General features: G+C 36.0%; 1 protein-coding gene across 5 annotated transcripts in view; it reads left to right on the top strand.

The window, feature by feature from the left end:
• LOC135217499 (receptor-type tyrosine-protein phosphatase kappa-like) overlaps positions 1-14,398 on the top strand; it is a 184,774-nt gene extending 170,376 nt beyond the window's left edge. For 3 of the 5 annotated variants that reach the window (XM_064253451.1, XM_064253450.1, XM_064253452.1), the window contains 6 exons: positions 71-196; positions 5,228-5,290; positions 7,078-7,265; positions 8,435-8,570; positions 10,076-10,138; positions 11,094-14,398. In XM_064253451.1, the coding sequence (XP_064109521.1) occupies positions 71-196; positions 5,228-5,290; positions 7,078-7,265; positions 8,435-8,570; positions 10,076-10,138; positions 11,094-11,165 (648 nt within the window). In that variant the 3' untranslated portion in view covers positions 11,166-14,398. The remainder of the gene's footprint in view (positions 1-70; positions 197-5,227; positions 5,291-7,077; positions 7,266-8,434; positions 8,571-10,075; positions 10,139-11,093) is intronic. The other 2 variants (XM_064253454.1, XM_064253455.1) reach the window with 1 other exon arrangement.
• The last annotated feature ends 10,790 nt before the right edge of the window (positions 14,399-25,188 follow it).

Here is a 25,188-nt window from a genome sequence, read left to right as displayed (position 1 = left end):
GTATATACAAAATGATCCCCTACTACCTTCCTTCTTATGAATATACCCGTGCCCTACCTCCCTGCTACAGAACTACCCACCATTCTGGCCGGAAAAACAGAAGTCGATGAAGTACGGCCCTGTGTTTACCATCGACCACCTCTCCCACCAACACTACCAGAATATCAGGTCGTGGATGTTCAAGATTAGCAAGAAGGTAACAGTGTGGTACATGAAGCGACCATTCACTGTGGCTGGTTTGAAATGATGCTTTAGTGTCTTCTTTTTTTAATCTTTTTTTTTTCTTCTTATTTTGGTAATGCTGAAAACTACACTTTTCATTGTCTTCTACATGATGTGGTAGTTTAGCTGATGTGAATGTTCGTGAGTTGTACTGATCATGTGCGTTTTTATATATATGTGTATATATATACACGTATATATATATATATATATATATATATATATATATATATATATATTTTACAATATATATATATATATATTATATATATGATTATATATATATATATATATATATATATATATATATATATATATATATATATATATATATTATATATCGTACATATATATATATATATATATATATCTATATATATATATATATACATATATATATATATATATATATATATATATATATATATATATATACAGTATATATATGTAAATGCACTGATGTTACGCAATGTCATAGTCTACAGTCATTAATATAGCGTTGTGTTTATAAACATAATGATCTTGCAAAAAAAATTTTGACTCAATTTAAATCAATAGAAGTAAAAGTTTGTTTTTATAAATCATCAAAAAAATCTTCCTCTTAAAATATTCTAAATCACAAAAGTAAGATTTATTACTAAGTTTCGACTTTCTTAGTTAAAATACACAACTTCTCAATGAAATAATAAAATTATATATTCAATGTGCAACATTATTGTTTTTTTTGGCATATTCGTCTTGTGGCTGCTAATTTATAGTTGCCTGTGTTTTTTTTTATAATTTGTGTATGGATGGAATTTCTGTGATCCATGTTATAGTTAACCAAGTATTACTGGTCTAATGTAGATTGACATTTTTTTTGCATGAAGGTATTTAGACGAGTTCAACCCGACCCCAACCCCCAACCCCCAACCCCCAACCCCCAACCCCAACAACCCCACAGCCCAGAGACTCTGGTTCCTGTATTTCAATGAGCGAGTTTGTTGCCCCTCCCTCCATCCTAAGTCGTCACCTGTTGTGAAGAGTATTATATATAAAAGTATATGGCAAAGATTTAGATGGAAAATAATTGTAGGAATCGTGATAACTTTCCTTTTTTTAAATCTTTGAACGTTTTCCTTTTTTTACAAATAGGTACCTTGCAGAGGCCCTCGGAGTTTTCCAGGATGATTTATGTCTTGACACTTATGTCTGGCTCCACTTCATCTCTTTCGCTTCGTGTCGCTGTCTTACTTCTTTCTTCTTTCTGTGTTTCTTTTTTCCCAACCATCCTTTGTCCTCGCCCTCTTAGAAGTGTTGGTAGGGTGAAGGGAATGTCTATGTGCCCTTAAGGGTGAGAGAATCTGAGTGCAGAATTCATAACATTTCACTTTCAAATTCAATTCAAAGGATTTTTTGGACACAAATTCCGTCGACAAACATTCATAAGCATATTGAAAAACTTCGGTCATGATTTGGACTTCAGATGTTTTGGAACATCACTAGAGGTCTTTAAGCTCTGTGTGGCAGACTTTTTCCTGCAGTCTCAAAACTCAACACCTATCTTAAAAGATCAGTGTTGGAAAGTGAACTAAGCGATCAAATAAGCACCAGAAGGTAATGTAGAAGGCTCTTTGCACCAGAAGATTAAAAGAAAAAAAAAAACTTGGAAAGACGATCATTACCAACATCACTGGATATCAGCGATGAAACAATGCTTATAGATTAAGACTGGGTATTTTCATCAAAAGAACACTCTCTCCCCCTCGAAATATTTATAAGGATAAACAGGATAAATACTACTTGCTGCCTTAAACATCCAAATGTTCCTTTTGTAAGAATAATACAGAGTTGACATTATATATTCTTCATCTTACTGAAGAATGATACTAGGTTATTTTAAGTAAGTCGATTATCTGCTATTTTCTTCTACTACTTGATCACACCAGAGTATCAATTACCCATTCGCTACCAGTACATTGCTGAGCGAGTTTCGAAAAGGATCCTGGTGAAGTTAAGACAATATCGCTGAAAGTAAACCGACAAAAACAAACAATCGAGAATGTTTCAATTTCAGATTCGGTCACATGATTTCCAACAGCCAAGAGGGCCTACCATCTTATACCAGGCATTCTATGCTTAAGGCTGACAAGTTAAAGAATAATATAGTAATTCATGGTTTTAAGAGTAAATTGCCCAGATCAAAAGTGCAGGAGAAGTCTTTCTTACGAAGGATATATGGTAATCTTGAAAAGAGGTTAAAAACATTGACTGATTATTTCATGACATGACCCACACGCAGCAGTCTCCAAGCTTGAGATTTATTTTCGGGAGGGTGGGAAGTTCATCACTGTCCTTCTCATCTCTCTTCTGCTCCTTTCATTTCCACTTGTGTAGCTCAGATACAGCTTTTTCAATGTCCAGTTTAACAATAAAACCAATAATGCTCCTGTAAAATGCATGAAGTAAATACATAACCCCTATGAAGACAGAAGACAAATTTATGTGGTATAGATAGTGATGTGTGAGGACACATTCCTATACTTTGCAGTTAGTTGTCTAATAAGGTATACAACAGCGATCATTAATATACTTGGTTTCAGATCTTCACGAAGTTTTATATAGCAGATTGTTCATTATTCCAGCAGTTAACTGAATGTAGCAAAAATATGAACTATTTGTAATGGCAGTTTTACGAATATCAGGGTAGCTAAATTGGTAAAAACATTTAAATTCAAAACTGCAAAGTTTTACAGCATTTTGCTCTAAATGTGCTCTGTGGCTGTGATATCTTCAGTATATACAATGGCAAATAAAAAAGAAAAGTTTTTACTTGAATTCTTCATCACTTTACCCTGACATCTACTTGCTGTCCAGTAACACATATAGAGATTATCATAAGTTTTTGTACTGTGTCAACGCAAAAGTGTCATAAACATTTACTATTGTTCCTAAAATTTACTCCTTTCTGACAAGTGATGCAAGATGATTACCAGGACCTTCACTCTTTCATAATATTTGCTACATCAGTTGTGCTGAAAACATGATTCTATTCATTAAGTGTTACTTCTACAGTTCGTCTCCAAGAACCGAAGGTTTTCCAGGGAACTGCAGTAGAGCACCCAAATACTTCATTTAAGGCTAAAGTATGCATGAAGTGACAGTTTTACAGTTTTAACTCTACTTTTACTGCAATGACTTGGCCATTTGTAAAATCTGTATGCCTTATTACCTAGTATGGCGTATGAATGCCGGTAAATGTCAGTGAGTGTATAAATGACTCTGCTTTACTTCAGATGTCTTAGAGAACCTTAGCTCAGTTCTTGAGGTGTAGTTATTTGTTCCCCTGGTGTAAGTACAATCCAGATCTCAGGAGATGTTGCTTGGCCTACATGTGTGATGCTTTACATGCTCCTTTGGATCTAGTGTGGAAATTTGTTCCCAAGGTAAGTCTCCTTGAAGTATCTGTACTCTTGAGTGAATGAAGTTTCACTTTCAGGCACATCCTTGTGCAGATTCTTGCTTTATACTTCTTGCAGGGTTTAAACCTTGATACTGACGGATGATTTTACATTAGAAGATCTTGCCAATTACTGCCATTAAGTAAAGTAGCACTTACATGTAAGGCAATAGAACTTACTTATTTGGGCAACCCATACATGACCAAAGGATGCTTGTACAAGTAGAGAAAGACCTCTCTGAGGTTTATTTTTTTCTATCTTGCAGCATACAATTGCCTCTATTGCTTCTGTCTTCATGGAACTTTATGCAATTCTCATCCTAACTCAGGAGCTCAGGTTTCTGCTCTGCAGTTCCTTGTTTACTTTCCCAGGATTATCTGCGACAGATTGACAACGGTTCCAGAACAAGGTCCAGTAAACACATACTGGCATATTTCTCATGTTTTATGTACATCTTGTGTTGAAAACAGTGTCCTTTTCATTTTCAGCGATTGTTTCTGAAGCCTTCAGTTTTGACAAGTAATGGTGTACTTTGGAATAAATGGTATTAAACAAGCATTATTGGTCTTGGAAAACCTTAAAGATAATTAAAAATTGATATGCTAACGAGACAAATAATTAGAGTGAGCTTTTAAAAGTAAAGTGATTTTCATTTTGGATTCTTTTCAGACATAAATATACAAATATACATATATATATATATACTCTTCACAATTGGCCTTTAATTCAAATGATAAAGAGTTGAAAAATTGCCTTTTATTTTTTCCTAATGAAAATGTGTTACTAAAGATCTGTTACTAAAGATCCTTCTCCCAAGTTTAAGAATCCTCCTGTGGTAGAGAGTCGACTGTTTTGTTTAGGTTTAATAAAGACAAAACATGATGGGGACTTCTTAGGTCCAGATGTTCTGTCAGGATATCAAAGGAAGGGAAAAGATGCCAAACCAAGATTTGGTTCTGTAAAAGTTATGCCAAACTGCATTTTGTTCCTCAGGTGTCAAGTTCTTGACTTTGGTGCAAAGCAATTGATGTGACGCCACCACTGCATTAGACAAATAATATGGTAAAAATGTAGATGTGATGATAATAGGAGAGTAAAGATAGTTTTTTCTTTCAAAGAAAGTGGAGAAAGGTATATATGAATGAGGTAAACTATTCATATGAGAATAGGTAACCCACGTTTCAGGCTCTTTTAAGAACACCTTCAAGAGCTGTGTTCTCAAAATAGTCTGTAAAGTGGTTGACTACGTCAATCTCAAAGCTAATCTCAGCAGATATGGCATGATCCATTTGCACTCTACATCCTTATGGCTCCCTTAGCTTTCTTCATTTTAAAAGAAAATCTGTCAATTTCTTATAACATCCAAAAATGTTTACAACCCCAGTCGACTCTCTACTGAACCCCTGTGCCACCAAACAGGTATTTTGTATTCCTTAATTCACTAATGCTTCATTTTTTTGGTTTTATTTATTTATTTTTTGTTGGATTCTTACTTTTTGTATTGGCAAGCGGCATGATCTAGTTTATTTCTTTTTTTGTGCTGTGCTCTATGACTATGTTGTCAGATCATATCGCCGTACCGGTCAAGATTGGCGAACCTTGTGGACGAGGTGGTGGTGAATAAGAATGTAAGTGTAGTCGTTGTGTGAAGCTTGTGTGTTCATACAAAACTGTTTATCTTTTAACCTGTCTATGGTGGCATTCCACTTTCAGTTCTTTGTTTATCATTATTGTTATTATTGTTATCATCATTTTTGGGCTCAGATTATAAAACATTTGGTGTTAGGGTTCACAATTCTTCTTCCACCCTGAGTAAGAGGGAACTCTGTTGTGCATTGACGGGACTATTTGTGGCGTTGACCAGAGCACATTTCCGTGGCTTAGGGCAATAATGAGGTTTAAATTAAATGTTAAATTTCTTGAGTTAGTGTTTGCGCTGTACTGGACGTTGTATGAAATTGCCCGGGAAGTCTAAATGTGCATGGCGACGTGACGACATATATCCTACTGGTGGTGCATCAGGGAGCCAGCCATCTGACTCACCGGGGGGAAGGGAATCCAGCAACCGTTGTTTCAATATGTTACCATTATTCTCATTGTGATTTCGTCAAAAATCAAATAAGGCTCATGCTTTAAATTCACTCTAACTTGATGCTGATTTTAAAGAACTGTGGCATTCATAATTTGAAGTTTAATTACAAGAAACATAATTATTCTGGTTGTCTTTGAAGTCTCTGTTTAAGAAAAATGCAAGGAAAGTGGTGGTAAACAGCCTCTAGTGACAGGGATCTTGTTCCTCTTGGAGTTCAACAAAAGGTCTTGCAAGTAAAGTCTAAACATATCATGGTATTCACTGTATATTGTTAGACAGTTACGTTTCATTAATATAGTCAAACGTAATCATTAAACTGCTGCTTAGAATTCTAGTGCTACTGAGTGTCATAACAATTAAGTTCATGTCAGACGAGTATTGTATTACTTTAATCATCTTTCAACATCAGAACAGAAATGGTTCGCCTCAGTAAAACATTGACTATGCTTATGAAAGTAAAATTTAAAGCTTTTAAAGATACTGATGAATGTGACCTCGTTTCACGGTACGTAATAGTTGGGGCCATCTATCACTTACAGAATAACGAAAATGAAATGAAATATTCGCCTCTGCCTCTGGAAAGTTCAACGTTGGAAGGTATATCAGAGAGATTTTCCAAAACAGGAGAATCAACCACATCGCAAAATAACAATTTAGGCTTATATGAAACACAGCCATGGCCCCATTTAATGTTTTTTTGCATTTTAAGTAAATTTCTATATTAAAAAATATTCACTTCACTCTATCCTTGAATTACTGACACCAACTAGTAACTTGGGCGAACTGGCTTAGGAAGCTTCAAGAACCTGCGCTTGTACGTAAATGCTTTTACCGAGTTTGGACCATTTTCTCCTCTGTATGTTGTTTTCTCTGATTTAAATATGAAATACGAAGGAAAGATGGTATCACTAAATTTCCAGCCAGTCGACCCAAAATGGACGATGAGAGAGGGAGGGGAGGAGGAGAAAAGGGAGAGGGACATTTAATGATACCATTGCTCCCTTGGTGTTCCAAGCTTAACCATCTCGTGCTGCTTGTGTGACTGTGGGATCTTTTCTGTGACTCTGGCTAAAACATCGTGAGATACCTCCTCCTTAGTGTACGTTGTCATCTGATGTCAAATTCCACGAAAAAATAAAGCATTCCACTTGACTTTCACGTATCTCTCGTGCTGTGCTGTATTCACAGGGCCAAAATTATCGTTACCCTTGCTTTTCGTAATAACAGAGTGCAACAGAAGATCTCCGTATTTACTATAAGGGGTCAAGACCTATGCCCTCCCTCCCGTAGGCAAGAAGGCCTAACATAATCTAACCTTTTCAGATCGTGTCCCTAACGGAACTCATGGCAGGTATCAAGGCAGAACCCAAGAACTGCCAACTCTTCCAACTCATGTGCTGGCCTCAGGGCCACAGAGTACCCACTTCTACCAACGCTCTTGTTGAGCTCATGAATATGGTAGAGAGATGGAGGCAGCGAACGGGCTACGGTCCAGTAGTCGTAGTCAGTCCGTAAGTAGTTATAGTACACTAATCTTTTTACAGTCCTTCATGTAAATTAGAGAACTCCCTTTAGAAGGGAAGGTTTTCCAGGTATTCTCCAGTAAGGTCTGAGAATAATAACATCTCAAACGGTAACTATATACATTCCGAGATACTCTGGCGCAGTTTAGACTGTCACATTTTCATGAGACCGTAGCACTCCGTTGGCCAACTGCATATGTTACAACTGCCCCATCCAACCCCAGCAACAAGATTGATAATTAAATATATAAACACACAAATTCACACATATATACGTATATAAATATCTGTCTATGTATCTATAAAATATATATATATATATATATATATATTATATATATATATAGAGAGAGAGAGAGAGCAGACGAGAGAGAGAGAGAGAGATATATATATATATATATATTTATATATATATAATATATATATATATATATTATAGATATAGACAGATATTTATAACGATATATGTTGTGAATTTGTGTAGGTAGGACTGATTCTAAGAAATTCCCTTCTCTCCTTTTCTCTGTATATATATATATATATATATATATATATATATATATATATATAGATAGACAATAGACAGATATTTATATACGTATATATTGTGTGAATTTGTATGTTTATATATATATATATATATATAGATCTATATCTATATAGATCTATATATATATATTATATATATATATATATATATAGATCTATATAGATATAGATCTATATATATATATATATATATATATATATATATATATAGATCTATATCTATATAGATCTATATGTATATATATATATAGAATATATATATATCTATCTATCTATCTATCTATTCTATCTAAATATATATAATATATATATATCTATATATATATAATATAATATATAGATTATATATATTATATATATATATATCTAAATTATATAATATATAGATAAAATAAGCCAGAAGTGAATTCTTAGAATCAGCCCTACCTAAACATTACACTGGCAAGAGCCCTTGGCCTCCGAGGACTAGGCCCAACCAGAGCACTTAAGACAATTTAAACCCTTTTGAAACACATGCTTCGCAAAAAAGAAAGTGCAAAGTGTTGAAGGGGAGGAAAATAGGCCTTTATAAGCCTTTGGACTGAGGCTTACCGTTCAAATCCTTTCAGAGACGGCATGAGCAGAGCGGGTGTGTACTGTGCAGCCAACGCCTGCATTGAGCAAGTAATCCAGCACGGCGAGGTCGATGTTTTCCAGGCTGTGAAGACAGTCAGAAGACATAGACCACAGCTGACGAATGATATGGTGAGTCTATTAGTTTCTTCCTAAAAGAAATAAATTAAGAAGTTAAAATAAAGAGCATAATAGCAATTCCTAAATGCAATTCCTCAACTGAGACAGACCACAGCTACCGAGATACGTAGACGCTTAAGGTATGCCGGTTGGCTACACTGGAAGAAAGAAATACGAAGAAAAACTAGAAATAATGATTTAAAACAAAGATATAATAAAATTATAAGTAAAAGTCAAGAGCATAAAAGCAAGTCCTAGATTTACGCAGACTACAGCTGACCAAGGATTTTGAAAAATATTTGCTGCAATAAATGCTCATTCCTAAACTGACCTTTTAAATAAATGACATTTTAAGACATTTAAATTTCAGATATTAAAATCCTGCTAAGTATTCTTGGCAAAAGCATAAAGGAAAATAAATTAAATCCAAGTCAATTAAAATAATGTTGAAATTTTTTTCAGATCGCTGCTCGTGTGGGAATGTTAAGGATCAACCAACCTTTCTCTCTCTCTCTCTCTCTCTCTCTCCTCTCTCTCTCTTCTCTCTCACACACACACACACACACACACATATGTATACGTATATATATGCATTACATACGCAATGATATTTTTTGCGGTTTTAACTTCTACTTCATTTCACATCAAAAATTGTTTGCTTCTTTTTTTAAAATTCTTTAATACCTATCCTAATTCTTATCCTAATTAGCTCCCTGTATTACACAATATTATTGGTGACCGCTTCACCTGCCAACCTGAGGGTACTTTATTTTAAGTCTTAACAGATGAAGTCTATCATATCCTTATTCTCAGCTTAATCCCTAGTCGGGGTCGCTGATTGGAATGAGGGTTCTCCAGCTGTTTCTATCATGAATAGATAATTTCATAACTTGTTCTGGCGGATGTTTCGCGGACAGGTGCCCTTCCTAACCTTACCTTCTTTATTTAACCGGGCTTGGGACCGGAACTGAATTGGGCTGGCTTGCCCGCCCCCCCCCCCCCCCCCCTCCCCCGTTGCTAGGTCAGATGAAACTCATGGTAGCACTAATGTGGAGAACAAAGACCTTTCATACACAATACACTTAAAGAACCTATTCATAAACTTACAGTGACACAAGTTCTGATCAAGAATTAGCTTTTGACATTTCAGTTGGTAAAATGTTTTTCATAAAAGAATAACCTAAAGATCAAAATAATTATATTTTGTTCCTAATTCCGACGCGTGCATGTTTATATTGATTATTAGTTATATACCATTTGGTTTGCTTGATATATAAAGGTCATGAAAAAGAAAAATATTAGATTTAATTTTTACCAATAAGTGAATAATAATGTTTACTTTTTCAACGATTATACTTTATCTAATTTTTCAAAACATTGTTTCAACATATTTTTAATGAGCTGTCCTTAACATATAAACAGTTTTGACAGGAGATAGGGTTTATCTCGCAGATGATGAGGTGAGATATTGGTCTGTTTATTCAGTCATTTATTTATTTAATTTTTTTTTTTTGCAGACGGAATACAAATATTGTTACGACTTAGTCCTTCACTACGTCCTGCACTTCCTATCGAAGGAGGTAAAGAAATGACCCTCATTCCCTCAGAAGCAACAGCAAGAGTGTGATTTCTCCAACCCTCCATCCCTTCCTCCTCCACCTCCACCTCCACCCCCTCCTCCTTCTCCTCCTCCTCAACCTCCACCTCCACCTCCACCTCCACCCCCTCCTCCTTCTCCTCCTCCTCAACCTCCACCATTCAACCAAAATCCTCCTCTTCTCAGTCCTGTGAGTGGCAACCAAGTGTACTGAACTACTGTATTACTGTATCCTCCCACTCAAAGGACCTCAACAACAGCAACAACTACATCAACACTTCAAGCTGTATCATTTTTTGTTGTTTCCTTAATCACGGTGACTCCCTATAGACTGGAACCTCCTGGAAAAGTGGAACTGAGAGGACACATATTTTTTTTTTTTTTTTGTTAACTCCCCATAGCTTCCATTGACTGTCATATATTCTTGCGTTTGCTGTGACATATATATACTACACACAGTATATATATCCCAACCAAACGTCATCCATCCATCATGGACTGATATCTCGTCCATGAGTCTTAATCAAATAAAAACAAGAAGTGGAGTGGCTAGAGTGGATCTGAACTTCTCCCCTACCCCCCGCACGCCCCCTTCCATAAGAGATTTTGGAATACCTAGCCAAGGCTTCCAGGCACCGAATGCGAGCACCCCTTTGGACCAAAAGCTTCTCCAAGCCCGCCCCTCCCAACGACCCCCGCCCCTGTCAAACGTGAAGGCAACCCCCAACCCACTTCTTCTCCAGTCACACAGTGAACTAATGCTGTGAGGTGGTTTGATTCACTAATCACTAGCAAAACACTGCGCTGAGAGATAATATGATACACTATTGAACCGATTTCTGTACAGATGAATAATGAGTGGACTATGCCAAAATGAGGAATGGCCATTTTCTATGAATCATGGATTGTTATGGACTGCCTAATGTGATTCTTTACAGGACGGGGAAGAGTGTCAGCTTGAGGAAACGCCCATTTCTGACGAGGAGGCTTACGCCTTCCATTACGCCTGAGAGAGGCTTGAAAAAGATCGGCAGGTGCCTCCAGGTGACTGACAGGTGACTAGGTGCCTCACAGGTGCCTCCAGGTGCCTGACAGGTGACTAGGTGCCTAACAGGTGCCTCAGGAGAGTGAATAACATAAATGACCGACTGCTCATTTTTTGTTTTGTGTCTTATTATTATTATTAGTAGTAGTAGCAGTATTATTATTATTATTTTTGAAATGCACATTGTACTGGAATAAATACATAAATACATGCACAAGGTATGTATAACTTGTACATTTGAAGTCCTGTTCATTTACTGAGGTCATTGATGATGTTAATTGTAAGTTTTTATCATTGTTATTTGTCCTTGTTAATCATGTTACCACAGAAGATGGTGAACATCTTCTGTCCTGTTTTACTCTGCTAAGAACTGTGCATCGACGGCGTTGTGCATCTGTACATCAACGGGTGTGTACCTGTGCGAATTCAGGTGTGCACCTGTGTAAACTCAGGTGTGCACATGTGTAAATTCAGACGTGCACCTATGCAAACTCAGATGTGCACCTGTGTAAATCCAGAAGTGCCCCTTTGCAGACTCAGATGTGCTCGTGTGCAAACTCGAGTGCGCACCTGTGCGAATTCAGATGTGCACCTGCGCACCATCAAATCTGAAACGGATGACGACTGTTGAAACTGGATTTAGTTTAAGAGCTGTAAAACATTTCATTTCTTTAAAAAATGACTTTGTTAAGCTGGGTTCTTATAAATATTGTTGTCTGTTCTTCAACTTTAGTGTATACGCGTATAAATAAGGCTTTTGTTCTGTGACTACTGTTAATAACTAGATCACAAAACCAAACGTAATTATTGTGAGACTTCGTCTCACGTATTAAACCTTCATCTGTAAATAACCATCATATTGTTAAATGATACGATGTAATGGGGTCAAAAAATTGTGTTTTTGCAGGAAGAGGTTTGTTGATTTTCGTTCTTATGAGGACCTCGAAAATAATCGTCCCTTGGATGTAACATATCTGCTCATTGACGTTCAGTTTCCTCAAACTTCTTTACATAATCCACCCAGAACTGTAGGCGTACAGAGGACAAATTGGATTCTTGTAGGCAAAACCAGCATTAACGAATTCATTTCCTTCATATGCCCAGTCAGTTCACGGTGGACGAGTTTAGAAGCTCAAAAACGGTAAATATTCTTAATTTATGATCCAAGAAAACAGGACGGCTTGACGATCTAGTGACAGACGTAGTAGCCTAAGAATTCTAGAAATCTGTCGTCAGAATCACAACTGACCGTCTGCGCAGAATCAACAATTAGCGATGACTGTCGGAAGAGATTGGTGATTTATGATGGTAAATTAGCAGTGTAAATCTCACTCTTTCACTCCCTCTCTCATTCTCTCTATCTATCTATCTCTATCTTGTGTATGAGAAGTAAAAGCCATATATATCGTAGCGTTGTTATGATGGAACACCCGGGTGGTGAGAATCCAGTTTAGTAGCTTCACGAGAAGTGTTGAATATTTTCTTATGCTCGGCGAGTTGTATGTGACGTTATCTGTTGATGTATTGTACGAGTTTGTTACGCCCGACTCTTAGTGACTTAAGGTTGTTGTTGATCATTCAGTACTACAGTCTGCATCGTCTGCGTTGCGCTGGCACGATTATTAAGTTTCTCTCTTTCCTTTGTCTCAAAGCGTTTTGATATTTAAGTTGATCCGCACTGAAGCTACGGTAGATTAGCCCAGATAAAAACTGATGCCAGACTTCCAACCGGTTTCTTGTGTTTGTTTTCCTTCTCCACGTCTTTTTCTTCTTTCACTCTTCCTCCTCTTCTTCTAGCGCTTCTGTCTCGTTGCTGTTCGAACAAAGGTTTCCCTGATCGCTGGGACACTCCGGCGGCTACATCCCGCATGTCAGTTCACTTCTAACAGTGTTGAGATAAAACCTGGAATTTCAATCCAGCCAGGCATAAATATAGGTGTATTTAATCTTTTTTGTCCAAAGTAATTTGCAGAGATTGGAAACTTTATATCTGTCATGTAGAGAACTGGCAAATCTAGTCATTTTTATCAATTTGGAGAGGGGAAAAAATTCGTTCTTTCTAACTGGAAGTGTTATTCACAGTCAATACAGAGATAAATCATCCCAGTTCTGATCCTATGGCTTCCTTAACGAAAAGAAACTTGACAGTACTTCTAAATCATTTGGACAGATGCATGATAACTTTCATAAGAATAATACAAATCCTAAAACAACATCATTAACCAATTATTCCTTCCATTTTAAAAGACATAAACTATATTTTGTAAATTTACATTGTATAATGAAGCATTTAACGCCCTCGAGTAACGCAAGCCAGCAGAAGTAGGTCTATCTTTTTTAGTCACCTAAGTGATTAGCCGAAGAAATTATGGACATTCTGACGGAAGAATTAAGATAAGCATTTTTGAGTCATTTAAATTAAGTAAAACTAAAGACGATTAAAATTGTAAAAAAAACAAAGAGAATAAAGCTCTGCACCAAATGCGAAGAGTGTAATGTGCCCCCAACTGTTTTTGTGGACAGAGCGAACGCCTTGGAACCAGAAACCTTCATTTCAGTGATAGATACAAAACAGGCTATTTCAACACTTGACGGCAGCAGCAACGACATTTGACTAACTCTCCACGATTCCTTGAAAGCTTCCTTAAGAAGATGGAAAAGATTCCGTTTGGATAAAGCATTCCTTTTTTTCCTCCCGCCCCCCCTCCCCTCACCCTCCCGGACATACTAAGCGATTGTCATTTGTCTTCGTCGGATTTCAATATGCAAGGAACTATCAGCAGCGTTTGCAGAGAGAGTGAGTATCTCGAAATGTGTGTAAAAAATGAGTAAAAGTTGTAAAAAAAATAAGTTATGAATGATTTCTCGTATCCTTTCCGTACCGAGAGTAAAAGGAATAATTATTTACCTCATTCCCATCTCGTTTTTTTTATATTCGTGATTTAGTTTTTGTGTCTTAAACTGCTCAAGATTCCTGCTCGTTTTCAGAAAGAAGAGAATACTGGATCCCTTTGTTTTACTCTTGTGGTACCTTCCAAAAATCATTTATCATCATCATCCTTATTTATCATTAATACTATTAACAATATCATCTTTCCTTTATACTATGGAACTAGTATTTGTACTCTTCAAAAATTTCTAAACAAACCGCCACCACTTTTTAGTATTTTAGGTCATGGATTTAAAAAAAGCAATATATCTATAATATATATATTATATATATATATCTATATATATATATATATATATATGTATATATATATATATATATATATAAATATATATATACATATATATATATATATTATATATATATAATATATATATATATATATATATATATTATATTCTATTATATAACTTCTCTGTAATGAATCTGCATATGCAAATGATGTATTAATACTTGACGGAACCACATTATTATTTTCAATTTACCACATTTCATCACTAGTCATGATATCCTTTCTTACATTCAGGAACTTAGAAAGAGTATCTGTGATTAAACAAATAAATACAGGAATTAATTGAAAAATGTAATATGTGAAAAATCAGTTCTTATTCATTTTGAAAAATAAAGTATTCGGTTATAATCCATATAAAAAACCTGGTAATTGATGTATAAATTATATTTCAAGTGATTATCTTTCACGATCAGAGATTTTGACTGTACTCAAAATTTACAAGTAAGGTAACGTAGTGCATAAATAATATAAAGAAACTGACAAAGTATATGTAAGCATATTCAAAGAGAAAACTTAGATTACAGATGACAAAAGTGATTCCTAAAAGTAACCAACTAATCAGGTGGGCTGTTTTGCAGACAAAATGCTGAGAGTTTAAGACAAAATCAGCAAAATACTGATAGGAAATGCAGGAGGCTATCTCATTTCTATGTAGGCAATCTAATCTACTTATAATCATAAGCATTTATAAGTGACTTACAGGTGACTTTTACCCCTAGGGTGAAATCTGGGATGAAAGTGCTTGAGTTTCAACCATATCGTCGTGAGCGTTGCTTGAAATAACCACGCTTGCCGTCTCTGAAAGAGGCATATAATTTCATATGACTTCTCAATTCAATTTCAAAGTTGATGTTCACAGATTCATTCAGATTACAGAGTCACTGGTTTTCAATAGGGTTTAATAAAACTCGATCATTCTATTACGAGATTTGGTTTTAAATCGATATGTGTATGACCAAGTGCCCGATGTTTATGTCCTAAGTGGAGAGCAACGCTCATCCGGCAGATGAGATAAAGAATATCTCATCTCTTCTCTCTCTCTCTCTCTCTCTCTCTCTCTCGGCAGATGAGATAAATAATATCTCATCTCTCTCTCTCTCTCTCTCTCTCTCTCTCTCTCTCTCTCTCTCTCGTAATATGCATCATTATCATTGTTATTGTGTCTACTCAATTTTTTTCCATACAAAAACACATAATTAATCTTTTTTATTGCTACGTTACACGTCATTAAGAGTAAGCTTTTTCTTGTTGTTTCCTTCTATGAATTTGTTGTAAAACTTCTTTTTTTTCACCAGTTTTTGATTTCTAAGACACAGGAATTATTCTGTGTTTATACCAAATATTCCTTATAATTACAGTCGTTACACGAGAAATGCTTTTTATTTTCCCTAAGTGAGAGAGCAAAAGAGGTAGGCTAGTTTCGTAACAGACACCAGTCAAAAGGTGAGGCCAGAAAGAAAGGAAGATTGGAACGAGGAAAAAATGTAAAGAATCAGATACGGCCAGAAAAGAAATGGTAGTTAACTAGATACAAGTAAATTGAAGTGCCGTTGTAAAGGCGACGACGGCCCGCGTGCATGTGAATAGGACTCTTTCCCTCTGAAGACTGTTTAAAAATGTAATTTAAGACAAAATCCCGTGAAATATTGTTCAATGGAGGTTGGGTCCGATCCCTAATGTACCTTTCTGCTATGTCAGGTGTGCCACGAATGATGCCTCAAGAAAATCAAAGTAAAAAGAAGGAAAATGATTCACGTGCCACATACCCTTATGATAAGTTCGCTAAGTCAGATTAGCTCGGCAATAAGTAAAATGCTTGTTGGTGAATCTGCATCCTCATAGGTACAACTTTGATCAAGGACAATAGCAATGAAAAATAATCCTACTGGTTATATGAACCACAGGTATTTATTTGTATGTTTACAAACTATTTGCAGTAATAAGCAAACGATACGATGACAATGTTACCGTAGTGTGGGGCCATTCGAAGAGCGAATAATTGACCTTTGGGTTTTGGAAAATGTAGTGACATAATAAGGGAAAGCTAATTAAGACATAGTTCAATAGTTGGGTGAGGGTCTCAACTTGCTGGCAATAATGGGAGAAACTAAGACTGTTTGGAAGCGTAAATGTCTTTAAGAATCAGGTTATAGAAAGAATGAAACCTAGAAACTCTGTAAAATATGTCACTATGGGAGATGGATCTGATTCACTGAGAATTAGTCTGTCAAGAAAAGCACGGTGGCGCTTTCAGCCATTCAGCGGTGAAAGCAATGAGGGAACCAGAGTGGTCGGACAGCAAGAGCTGGGAGAAAACCCCACAGTTGCACCGAGAAGGAATATATAGTCTGAGAGGTTTGACAGTTAGACTAACGGAAGGAAGAGTAATGGAAGTAGAATGAAAGGCTAAAGAGTGGGGGCAGCCAGGGGTCGAAGGGACGCGCAATAAACTATTCGTGATGCCCGCTGCTGTCGGTGATAGAGAAACAGTAATACTGAGAGAAATGAACCAACTAGGGATTTTGAAATATACCTTACAAATGATGTTAGTGAAATAAATGAGGAAATGACAGAGATAGGTCCACTTACTGAAATTGAAGAGTGATAATAAAATCAACACGAAACAGAAAATGGGAAACTTTCCAGACGAGCAAATTGCACTGACAAAGTTTCCGATCAAAGGCCTAACTTTTTCTTTGACAAAACTTGGCACATCTTAGCCCTTTCCAAAGTTAAGAAACTGGTTTTGAAGTAAATTAATGAATGAAATAAATTAAATAAAATTTGCTGGGATGATTGCAAGGAATGATGTATATAAAAGTTTGAAGGCAGTCTTACACCACTTTCAATTATGCAAACGTACAATGGATGAACATCATAAAAAAACAAGTACAAGAGTAATGTGGAATGTCCTTATAATATTATGACGTAATCAAGAGAAAAATGAAAGAAGTACCTATCTCACTTTCTCCCAGACATCCATATACATACTTCGAAGCACCTGTCTGTTCTGTTTTGAGACCACAGCGATAACACCGACAGGTTTCGCTCGATAGTCAAGTATGGAGGAAAATCTGTTATCACGTTGCGTAAAGCGTTTATCGTTCATTCCCTTATCTTATAATTACCGGTACTTTCACACCCATTGCATCAGGAATGGCAGTCATAGAAGAAGACAACAATGACAGCTAGGGTGTGTCCACACTGCGTGTAACATGTAAACACATTTCCAAAACTTTATCGCATACGTCTCACCAACAAGTTAAAAACAAGTCAACGACCGAAAGTAAAGAGCATAACTTCGGAAATTTTATAGCATACGTATCAGCAACATGTTGATAACAAACCAACAACCATAAGTGGAGAACAAAACTTCGGAGAATACCGAATAATCATACGAAGCATTGGTCAAAACTACCAATAAGCCACTTAGTTGTATTCAACCTATTTGTGACATGTATGTGATAAGTTTGTGGCGTGTTTGTGACTTGATTTACTGCCGTGTAGATGTACCCTATCATAAGATAGACATTACATCCCACCCTGAAGCAACGAGCCAAGGACAAGGTACCTTCATTCTACATAATATAATACTGTTTCCGTGCGCAACCATTTGCCACTAAATAATCTTGAGGTCTGTATAAGTAAACTAATGAATTAACGGTTATATGACACTACTGTGTACATACTTTCAAGTGTACTTTGTGCTAATGGTTTAGGTGGCCTCTCTCTCTCTCTCTCTCTCTCTCTCAGATAGAAAAAATAGGAATCAAGGGGGAACCGCGATATGTGGGAAAGACAAAAAACAAGGAAAAATATATGAGAAATATAGTAACTCAGAATGTGAACTAATAGCGGTAGAATTTGAATCTGAAAAATTAATGAACATAGTAATATATAGACCCCCTAATACTAAAGAGTTTGACACAGTAATAGAAAAATTGGATGATATATGTAGAAATCACAAGGACTGGACTATTCTCCTATCCGGAGACTTTAACTTTCCTTTCGTAGACTGGAAAGAACGAATAGGAGATTGTGGTTGTATTTATGCATATAAAAAAGAGAGTAATAGTAGTGCAGAAGATAAGAGGCAATTCGAAAAGCTATTAGATATGCTACTAGAATACAACATTCAACAAATAAATCAACTGCCAACAAGAAAGGAAAATACTTTAGACCTAGTATTTGTGAACGAGGTGAATTATGTTAAAGAAATAATAGTTTATAATGCGAGTATTTCAGACCATAATGTCATAGAATTAACAGTCCATTCCAAAGCAAGTGAAAACAGAGATAAGCAAGAAATGAAAAAGTGGGAAGGATAAGGAAAATACAACTTCTACAGAAAACTATAAAATGGTCAGAAATAAATGAAGAATCAAACAAAGATTGGGATAACATTTTCGTAAGTGATGATATAAAGGTAAATACGGAGATATTATATAAAATATTAGAGAAAATAGTGGATAAATATATACCGAAGAAGAAAAGTAAACATCAGTCATGCATACGAAGAGACAGAAGGATCTTGTTCCAGAAAATCAGAAAGTGGAAAAAAGTTCTCGCAAAAGAAAAAAATGCATGGATAGTGATCGAACTAAAAAGTAAGATAGAAAATGCTGAACAAAAGATTATACAATCAAAAGAAAATGAAAAATGGGACTTGGAAGAAAAAATCTTAGTAAATATCACGCAAAATCCCAAACTATTGTACTTGTATGCAAAAAAGATGAATAAAAGAAGAATAGAAATAGGCCCTCTAAGAATTGAAGGGAGATTAACGAATGAAAAAAAGGAAATATGCAACATATTGGCACAACGATATAAGAGAGAATTCACCCCTAGAATTGATAATGAAGATAATGATATAGAAGTAAGGGATGAAAATGGTGAATATTTAGCAGACATAGATATTAATGAAGCTGATATTGTGCACGCTATGAATGAAATTAAAAATGGAGCTGCAGCAGGGCCTGATGGTGTCCCAGTTATTTTGTTAAAGAAAGTAGTTCATTCTATCGCAAAGCCACTTGCAATATTATTAAGACAAAGTGTAGATACAGGCAAGATTTATGATGAGCACGAATTAGCATATATTACCCCTACTTTCAAAAGTGGATCAAGACTATAGGCCTGTAGGTCTAACATCACATATTATGAAAGTGTATGAAAGGGTAATGAAGAAAAATGTTATAAAACATTTAATAAAAAATAATTTGTTTAATATAGGACAACATGGTTTTGAACCAGGAAAAAGTACACAAACCCAACTGTTAGTCCACCGTGAGAACATATACAAAAATATGAAAAGCGGAAATGAAACAGATGTGGTTTATCTAGACTTTGCAAAAGCTTTTGACAAGGTAGATCATAATATATCAGTGAAGAAAATTAGAAAACATAATATAGTGGATAAAGTAGGAAGATGGTTAAGAGTTTTTACACAACTGAAAACAGATAGTTATTGCAAACGATGAGAAATCGGATGAAGCTAAGGCAATATCCGGTGTGCCACACGGTACGGTGTTAGCTGCATTACTGTTTGTTATTATGATTGCAGACATAGACAGTAATGTTAAGGACTCAGTAGTGAGTAGTTTCGCCGATGACACAAGAATAAGTAGAGAAATTACTTGTGATGAAGATAGGAACGCGCTAAAAAGAGACCTTAACAAAGTATATGATTGGGCAGAGGTAAATAGGATGGTATTTAACTCTGATAAATTTGAATCAATGAATTATGGAGACAGAGAGGGAAAGCTATATGCATATAGGGGACCTAATAATGAGACAATCACAAATAAGGAAGCAGTTAAAGACCTTGGTGTGATGTTGAATAGGAACATGTTATGCCATAATGTAAAGCAAAAATGGGAATGCTGTTACGGCACTTCAAAACAAGAAAAGCTGAACACATGATCATGCTTTATAAAACGTATGTTCGTAGTCCACTTGAATATTGCAATATGATATGGTACCCACACTATCAAAAGGATATTGCACAAATAGAGAGTGTACAAAGATCCTTTACAGCTAGAATAGAAGTTAAGGATCTTGACTACTGGGAAAGACTACAATCCTTATAGTCTAGAAAGGAGAAGAGATCGCTACATGATAATTCAGGCATGGAAACAGATAGAAGGAATTGCCGAAAACATCATGGAGCTAAAAATATCAGAAAGAGCAAGCAGAGGTAGATTAATAGTGCCCAAAACTATACCAGGAAAAATAAGGAAAGCACACAGGACATTAATCCACTACGCACCAGCATCGATAATGCAGCGTCTATTCAATGCGTTGCCAGCTCATCTGAGGAATATATCAGGAGTGAGCGTAGATGTGTTTAAGAATAAGCTCGACAAATATCTAAGCTGCATCCCAGACCATCCAAGATAGGAAGATGCAAAATATACTGGAAGATGCACTAGCAACTCTCTGGTAGACATTAGAGGTGCCTCACACTGAGGGACCTGGGGCAACTCGAACAAGATGCAAGGTCTGTAAGGTAAGGTAAGGTCTCTTGTCTGTCTGTTTGTTTGTATGGTGTTTTTACGTTTTATGGAACCAATGGTTATTCAGCAACGGGACCAACCGCTGTACGTGACTTCCACTCTCTCTCTCTCTCTCTCTCTCTCTCTCTCTCTCTCTCTCTCTCTCTCTCTCTCATACGAGAACTCGTAAATGGGTAAATTTTCTCTTACCGATATAACTTGTATTCCTTTCATCGATAGGAATATAAACTGGGTTGGCTTACAGATCACACGGACCTTATGCCAACACGGGCTCATGTTCAGTGGCAGTATGTAACTGATGGCGAAGTATTGATGTAAATGAAAAGCGTTTTTTTATTTGTGGTAATCTGTGCATAACAGGCTAGGCTTAGAGTCACTTATTGGCCTCTATAGTATTATATGTAGAATGAAGGTACCTTGTCCTTGGCTCGTTGCTTCAGGGCGGGATGTAATGTCCCTGGGGTTGAGAGTCATTGTCTCGACCCTATCTCATGATAGGGTACATCTACACGGCAGTAAATCAAGTCACAAACACCCCACAAACTTATCACATACATGTCACAAATAGGTTGAATACAACTAAGTGGCTTATTGGTAGTTTTGACCAATGCTTCGTATGATTATTCGGTATTCTCCGAAGTTTTGTTCTCCACTTATGGTTGTTGATTTGTTGTCAACATGAAGGTGATATGTAAGCTATAAATTTCCGACGTTATGTTCTTCACTTTCGGTCGTTGACTTGTTTTCAACATGTTGGTGTGATGTATGCAGTAAAGTGCAAAAAAGATAACGGTAATATATCCAAAAAAAATGATAAAAATACTAAAAATTGACAGCAAACAGATGTCAAAGACGTTTTATAAACCGGCACGTTTCCTGTATATTTTTTTTTAAACCTGTGTTATAAAACCTAACAACCTTCAAAAGAAAAAAAAAATGTAAGAGTATTAAGTAAAATATGCGAGAAAAGTGAATTCTGCAACAAAATTCTTTCATAACAATTAGTGAATTTGACATCAGGGATCTTATATAACACATTCATCATGTAACACATTAAAATGAGTTAAAACTATACTATACTATACTATACTATACTATACTATACTATACGCTGGCAAAATACAATAAAAAAATATTAACAGTGTTCACATCAGATACAAGCTAAAATCGAACTTTGAATGTAATATGCTTCAAATTCATTCATAAAAATCATTACTACAATATACTGATATAAAGTGAGATATATTCTCATGCGACACTTCGGAAAATTAAAGTCATTTTAAACTGAAAGTGACTTCAAGTATTATAATTCCTATTTATTAATTAAATGATTGGTGAATTTAAGATGAATTTTAATAAATGGACTACATACAACAGATTGAGAGGTGAATTGGGCAAATAAATAAATAAATAAATAAACGCTGCTGCTGCTACTACTACTACTACTACTACTACTCTACTACTAACTAACTACTACTACTAACTAATACTAATAAGTAATAATCAATAGTAATAATAATAGAAATAATATAAATAAATATGAGCCTTTTTTCTATTTTCAGTGTGTTACATGATGTTATTATCTAAATAACCTTTCAGTCAATTATATGCTTAATGAAACATTTCCACAAAAATAATGAAACACCAAAAAAGAAAAAAATTACGAAACATTTCCTCCCAAAAAAATGATGAAACACTACAAAAAGTAACGAAATATCCACCCCCGCCCCCCCCCCCCAATATCGAAACATTACCAAAAAAATATAATAAAAAAAACGAACAAACAAACATTATCCCCCCCAAAAAAATATTGACACTTTACCAAAAAACATAATGAAACATTACAAAGAAAAAAACAACATTAACCCCACCCCCCCAAATATCCATTACCAAAAACACGAAACATTATATAAAATTACCTAAACGTTACCCCGCCTCCACACCCCCCACCCCAAAATAAAAAAAAAAAATTATCAACCTCAGGTCCTTTGTCATCGCTATCTCGATCTCAAGAAATGTGAAGAGAATGACATCCTTTATCTACTTATGTAATCTGATCATCGAAAAACAAAGGAATTTTTGGTCTCCTCTTTGTTAATGACGTCAAAATTAGTCACACGACAATCATGTGCCATCTCTCAAGAGCAAGATTAATAAAAGAATCTACTTCATATATCACCAACTCATAAACATTGTTTCTTTTTTCTTGTTCCCGTCATTAGACACAGTTCTACTGTAAAGATGGTTAAGTAAGCTATGGAAAGTATTATTATTATCATTACTATTATTCAGCAGACGAACCCTATTCATATGGAACAAGCCCACAGGGGCCAGTGACTTGAAATTCAAGCTTCAAAGAATGTGGTGTTCACTCGAAAGATGTAACAGAAGGTAATGGTTGGTTGGTTGGTTTTATAAAGTTTAGGTGTAACACCAAGCAATGGGGCTGCAAAGGCCATGCAGCGCTTATTGTATAACTTTATGAAATTATAAGACGTGTTATATCAAATAAAGCAGGTTTATTTCTTTGAGATAATTTACTATATTTTGAAGTGGGGCATTTTCTCCCAATAGTTCTTCAAGAAGTATATTATATATAACAGAAGGTAATGGGACATACAGAAAGAGATCACTTATTACAAACATAAATGAACAAATTAGTAAACAAATAAATAAATAAATATGGAAATTATTAAAATAATATGGAGAGAATTATACTTGGGTAGTAATGCACTGGATCTTCGCTAGAACTTCTTTAGTTCCAATTGCACGATATCCTTAGGGAGGCTGTTCCATAGTCCAGCAGTGTGGGGAATAAAGGACCTTCTGAGAAGTTCCACAACAAGGAACATTTAACGCATATTTGCGCCGCTGCTGTTCAGCGAATCTGGTTGTTCTCTTCTCGGCAAGTAAAGGGGATCAAGATCAGGTGTGAATGTGAGGATCTCTGTTAAAATACAATTTATGAAAAAGTGACAAACGGAAGACCATCTGTCGATAGTCCAATCATAATTGTTAATACTAAGAAATGGAGACCTGCCACCACGAACCACTCTATCTAAAAAGAGAAATCTCTGGCAGAAGCAGACATCCAGACCGGAGGACACCATTTTAGTAAGGGAAGGACAAAAGACCTAAAACAGGTTGTACTGGTTTTAGCACTATTATAAATGTATGACGTCACATCGAACAAAGTCTGTCGGGCAAAGTCCGACCGTGTGGACGGGGCTTTACGGACAATACCTAACTTTCGTGCAGCACTTGCTGAAACTTTCATTAGAAGTTTCTCAAAAGTAAGATGGCAGTCAAAAGTGACACCTTGAATAGTTAAGAGCTTCAGATTCATTCAGCAGTCCCCCATCCACCTGAAGGGGAGGAGGACGAGGTGGAAAATCTGCACCATTCACCATTCACTAAAACAGTCCTTGTCACGATTCAGAATCAGGGCAGTTTCGTTTCTCATAAGTGGAGACTTTTCTACACTCACAAGTGTTAGAATATAATAGGAAAGAATATAGAATTTAGGCCCAAGGCCAAGCCCTGGGACCTAAGAGGTCATTCAGCGTGAAAAGGAAACTGACAGTAAGGTGGTTTGAATGTTGTAACAGGAGGAAAACCTCAAAGCAGTTGCATTAGGAAACCATTTTCAAGCTGGTGGAAAGTCAGATGGAAGAAATGAGAGAGGCCGCAACTAGGGACGGAAGGGACTCTGCTAAGACCCTTAAGTAATTCCCACAGTACACCGAGAGAGATGCACTAACGGCACTAACCCCCTACGGACCCCACAAATGTTGCACCATCGGTATACTGAACAAACTTGTCACTCGTACAACCAAAAACAAGTGGACCAAGAACACTTCCCGGGGGAACTCCAGATACGTCAAGTTTTGACTCGCTAAAGATCCCATCAACAGCAACTCGCCACTGCCTACCTGTAGGGACATCTTGAGGAAATCCTAAAACAAACATCCACCCACTTCAAGATTCTGTAATTTACAAAAAGTGCCTTGTGACTTACTAAATCGAAAGCAGCACTAAAATTTATCTGAATTACTAAGCTCAAAACCCACATCAAGATTTTGCAAATGACACGAGAAGTCTTGAGCATCGGAGGTAACCTACCTGCTTCCTATAATGCATGAATCGTGAAAGAAATCGTGACTATGTACATGAAACATGAAAAATTATGACGTCACGATATCAATCAATATTAAAAAGTAACGTTCACCTG

This window comes from Macrobrachium nipponense, chromosome 7 (genome assembly GCF_015104395.2).
Source record: "Macrobrachium nipponense isolate FS-2020 chromosome 7, ASM1510439v2, whole genome shotgun sequence".
NCBI classification, from domain to species: domain Eukaryota; kingdom Metazoa; phylum Arthropoda; class Malacostraca; order Decapoda; family Palaemonidae; genus Macrobrachium; species Macrobrachium nipponense.
This window is presented reverse-complemented; position numbering and strand designations above follow the sequence as displayed.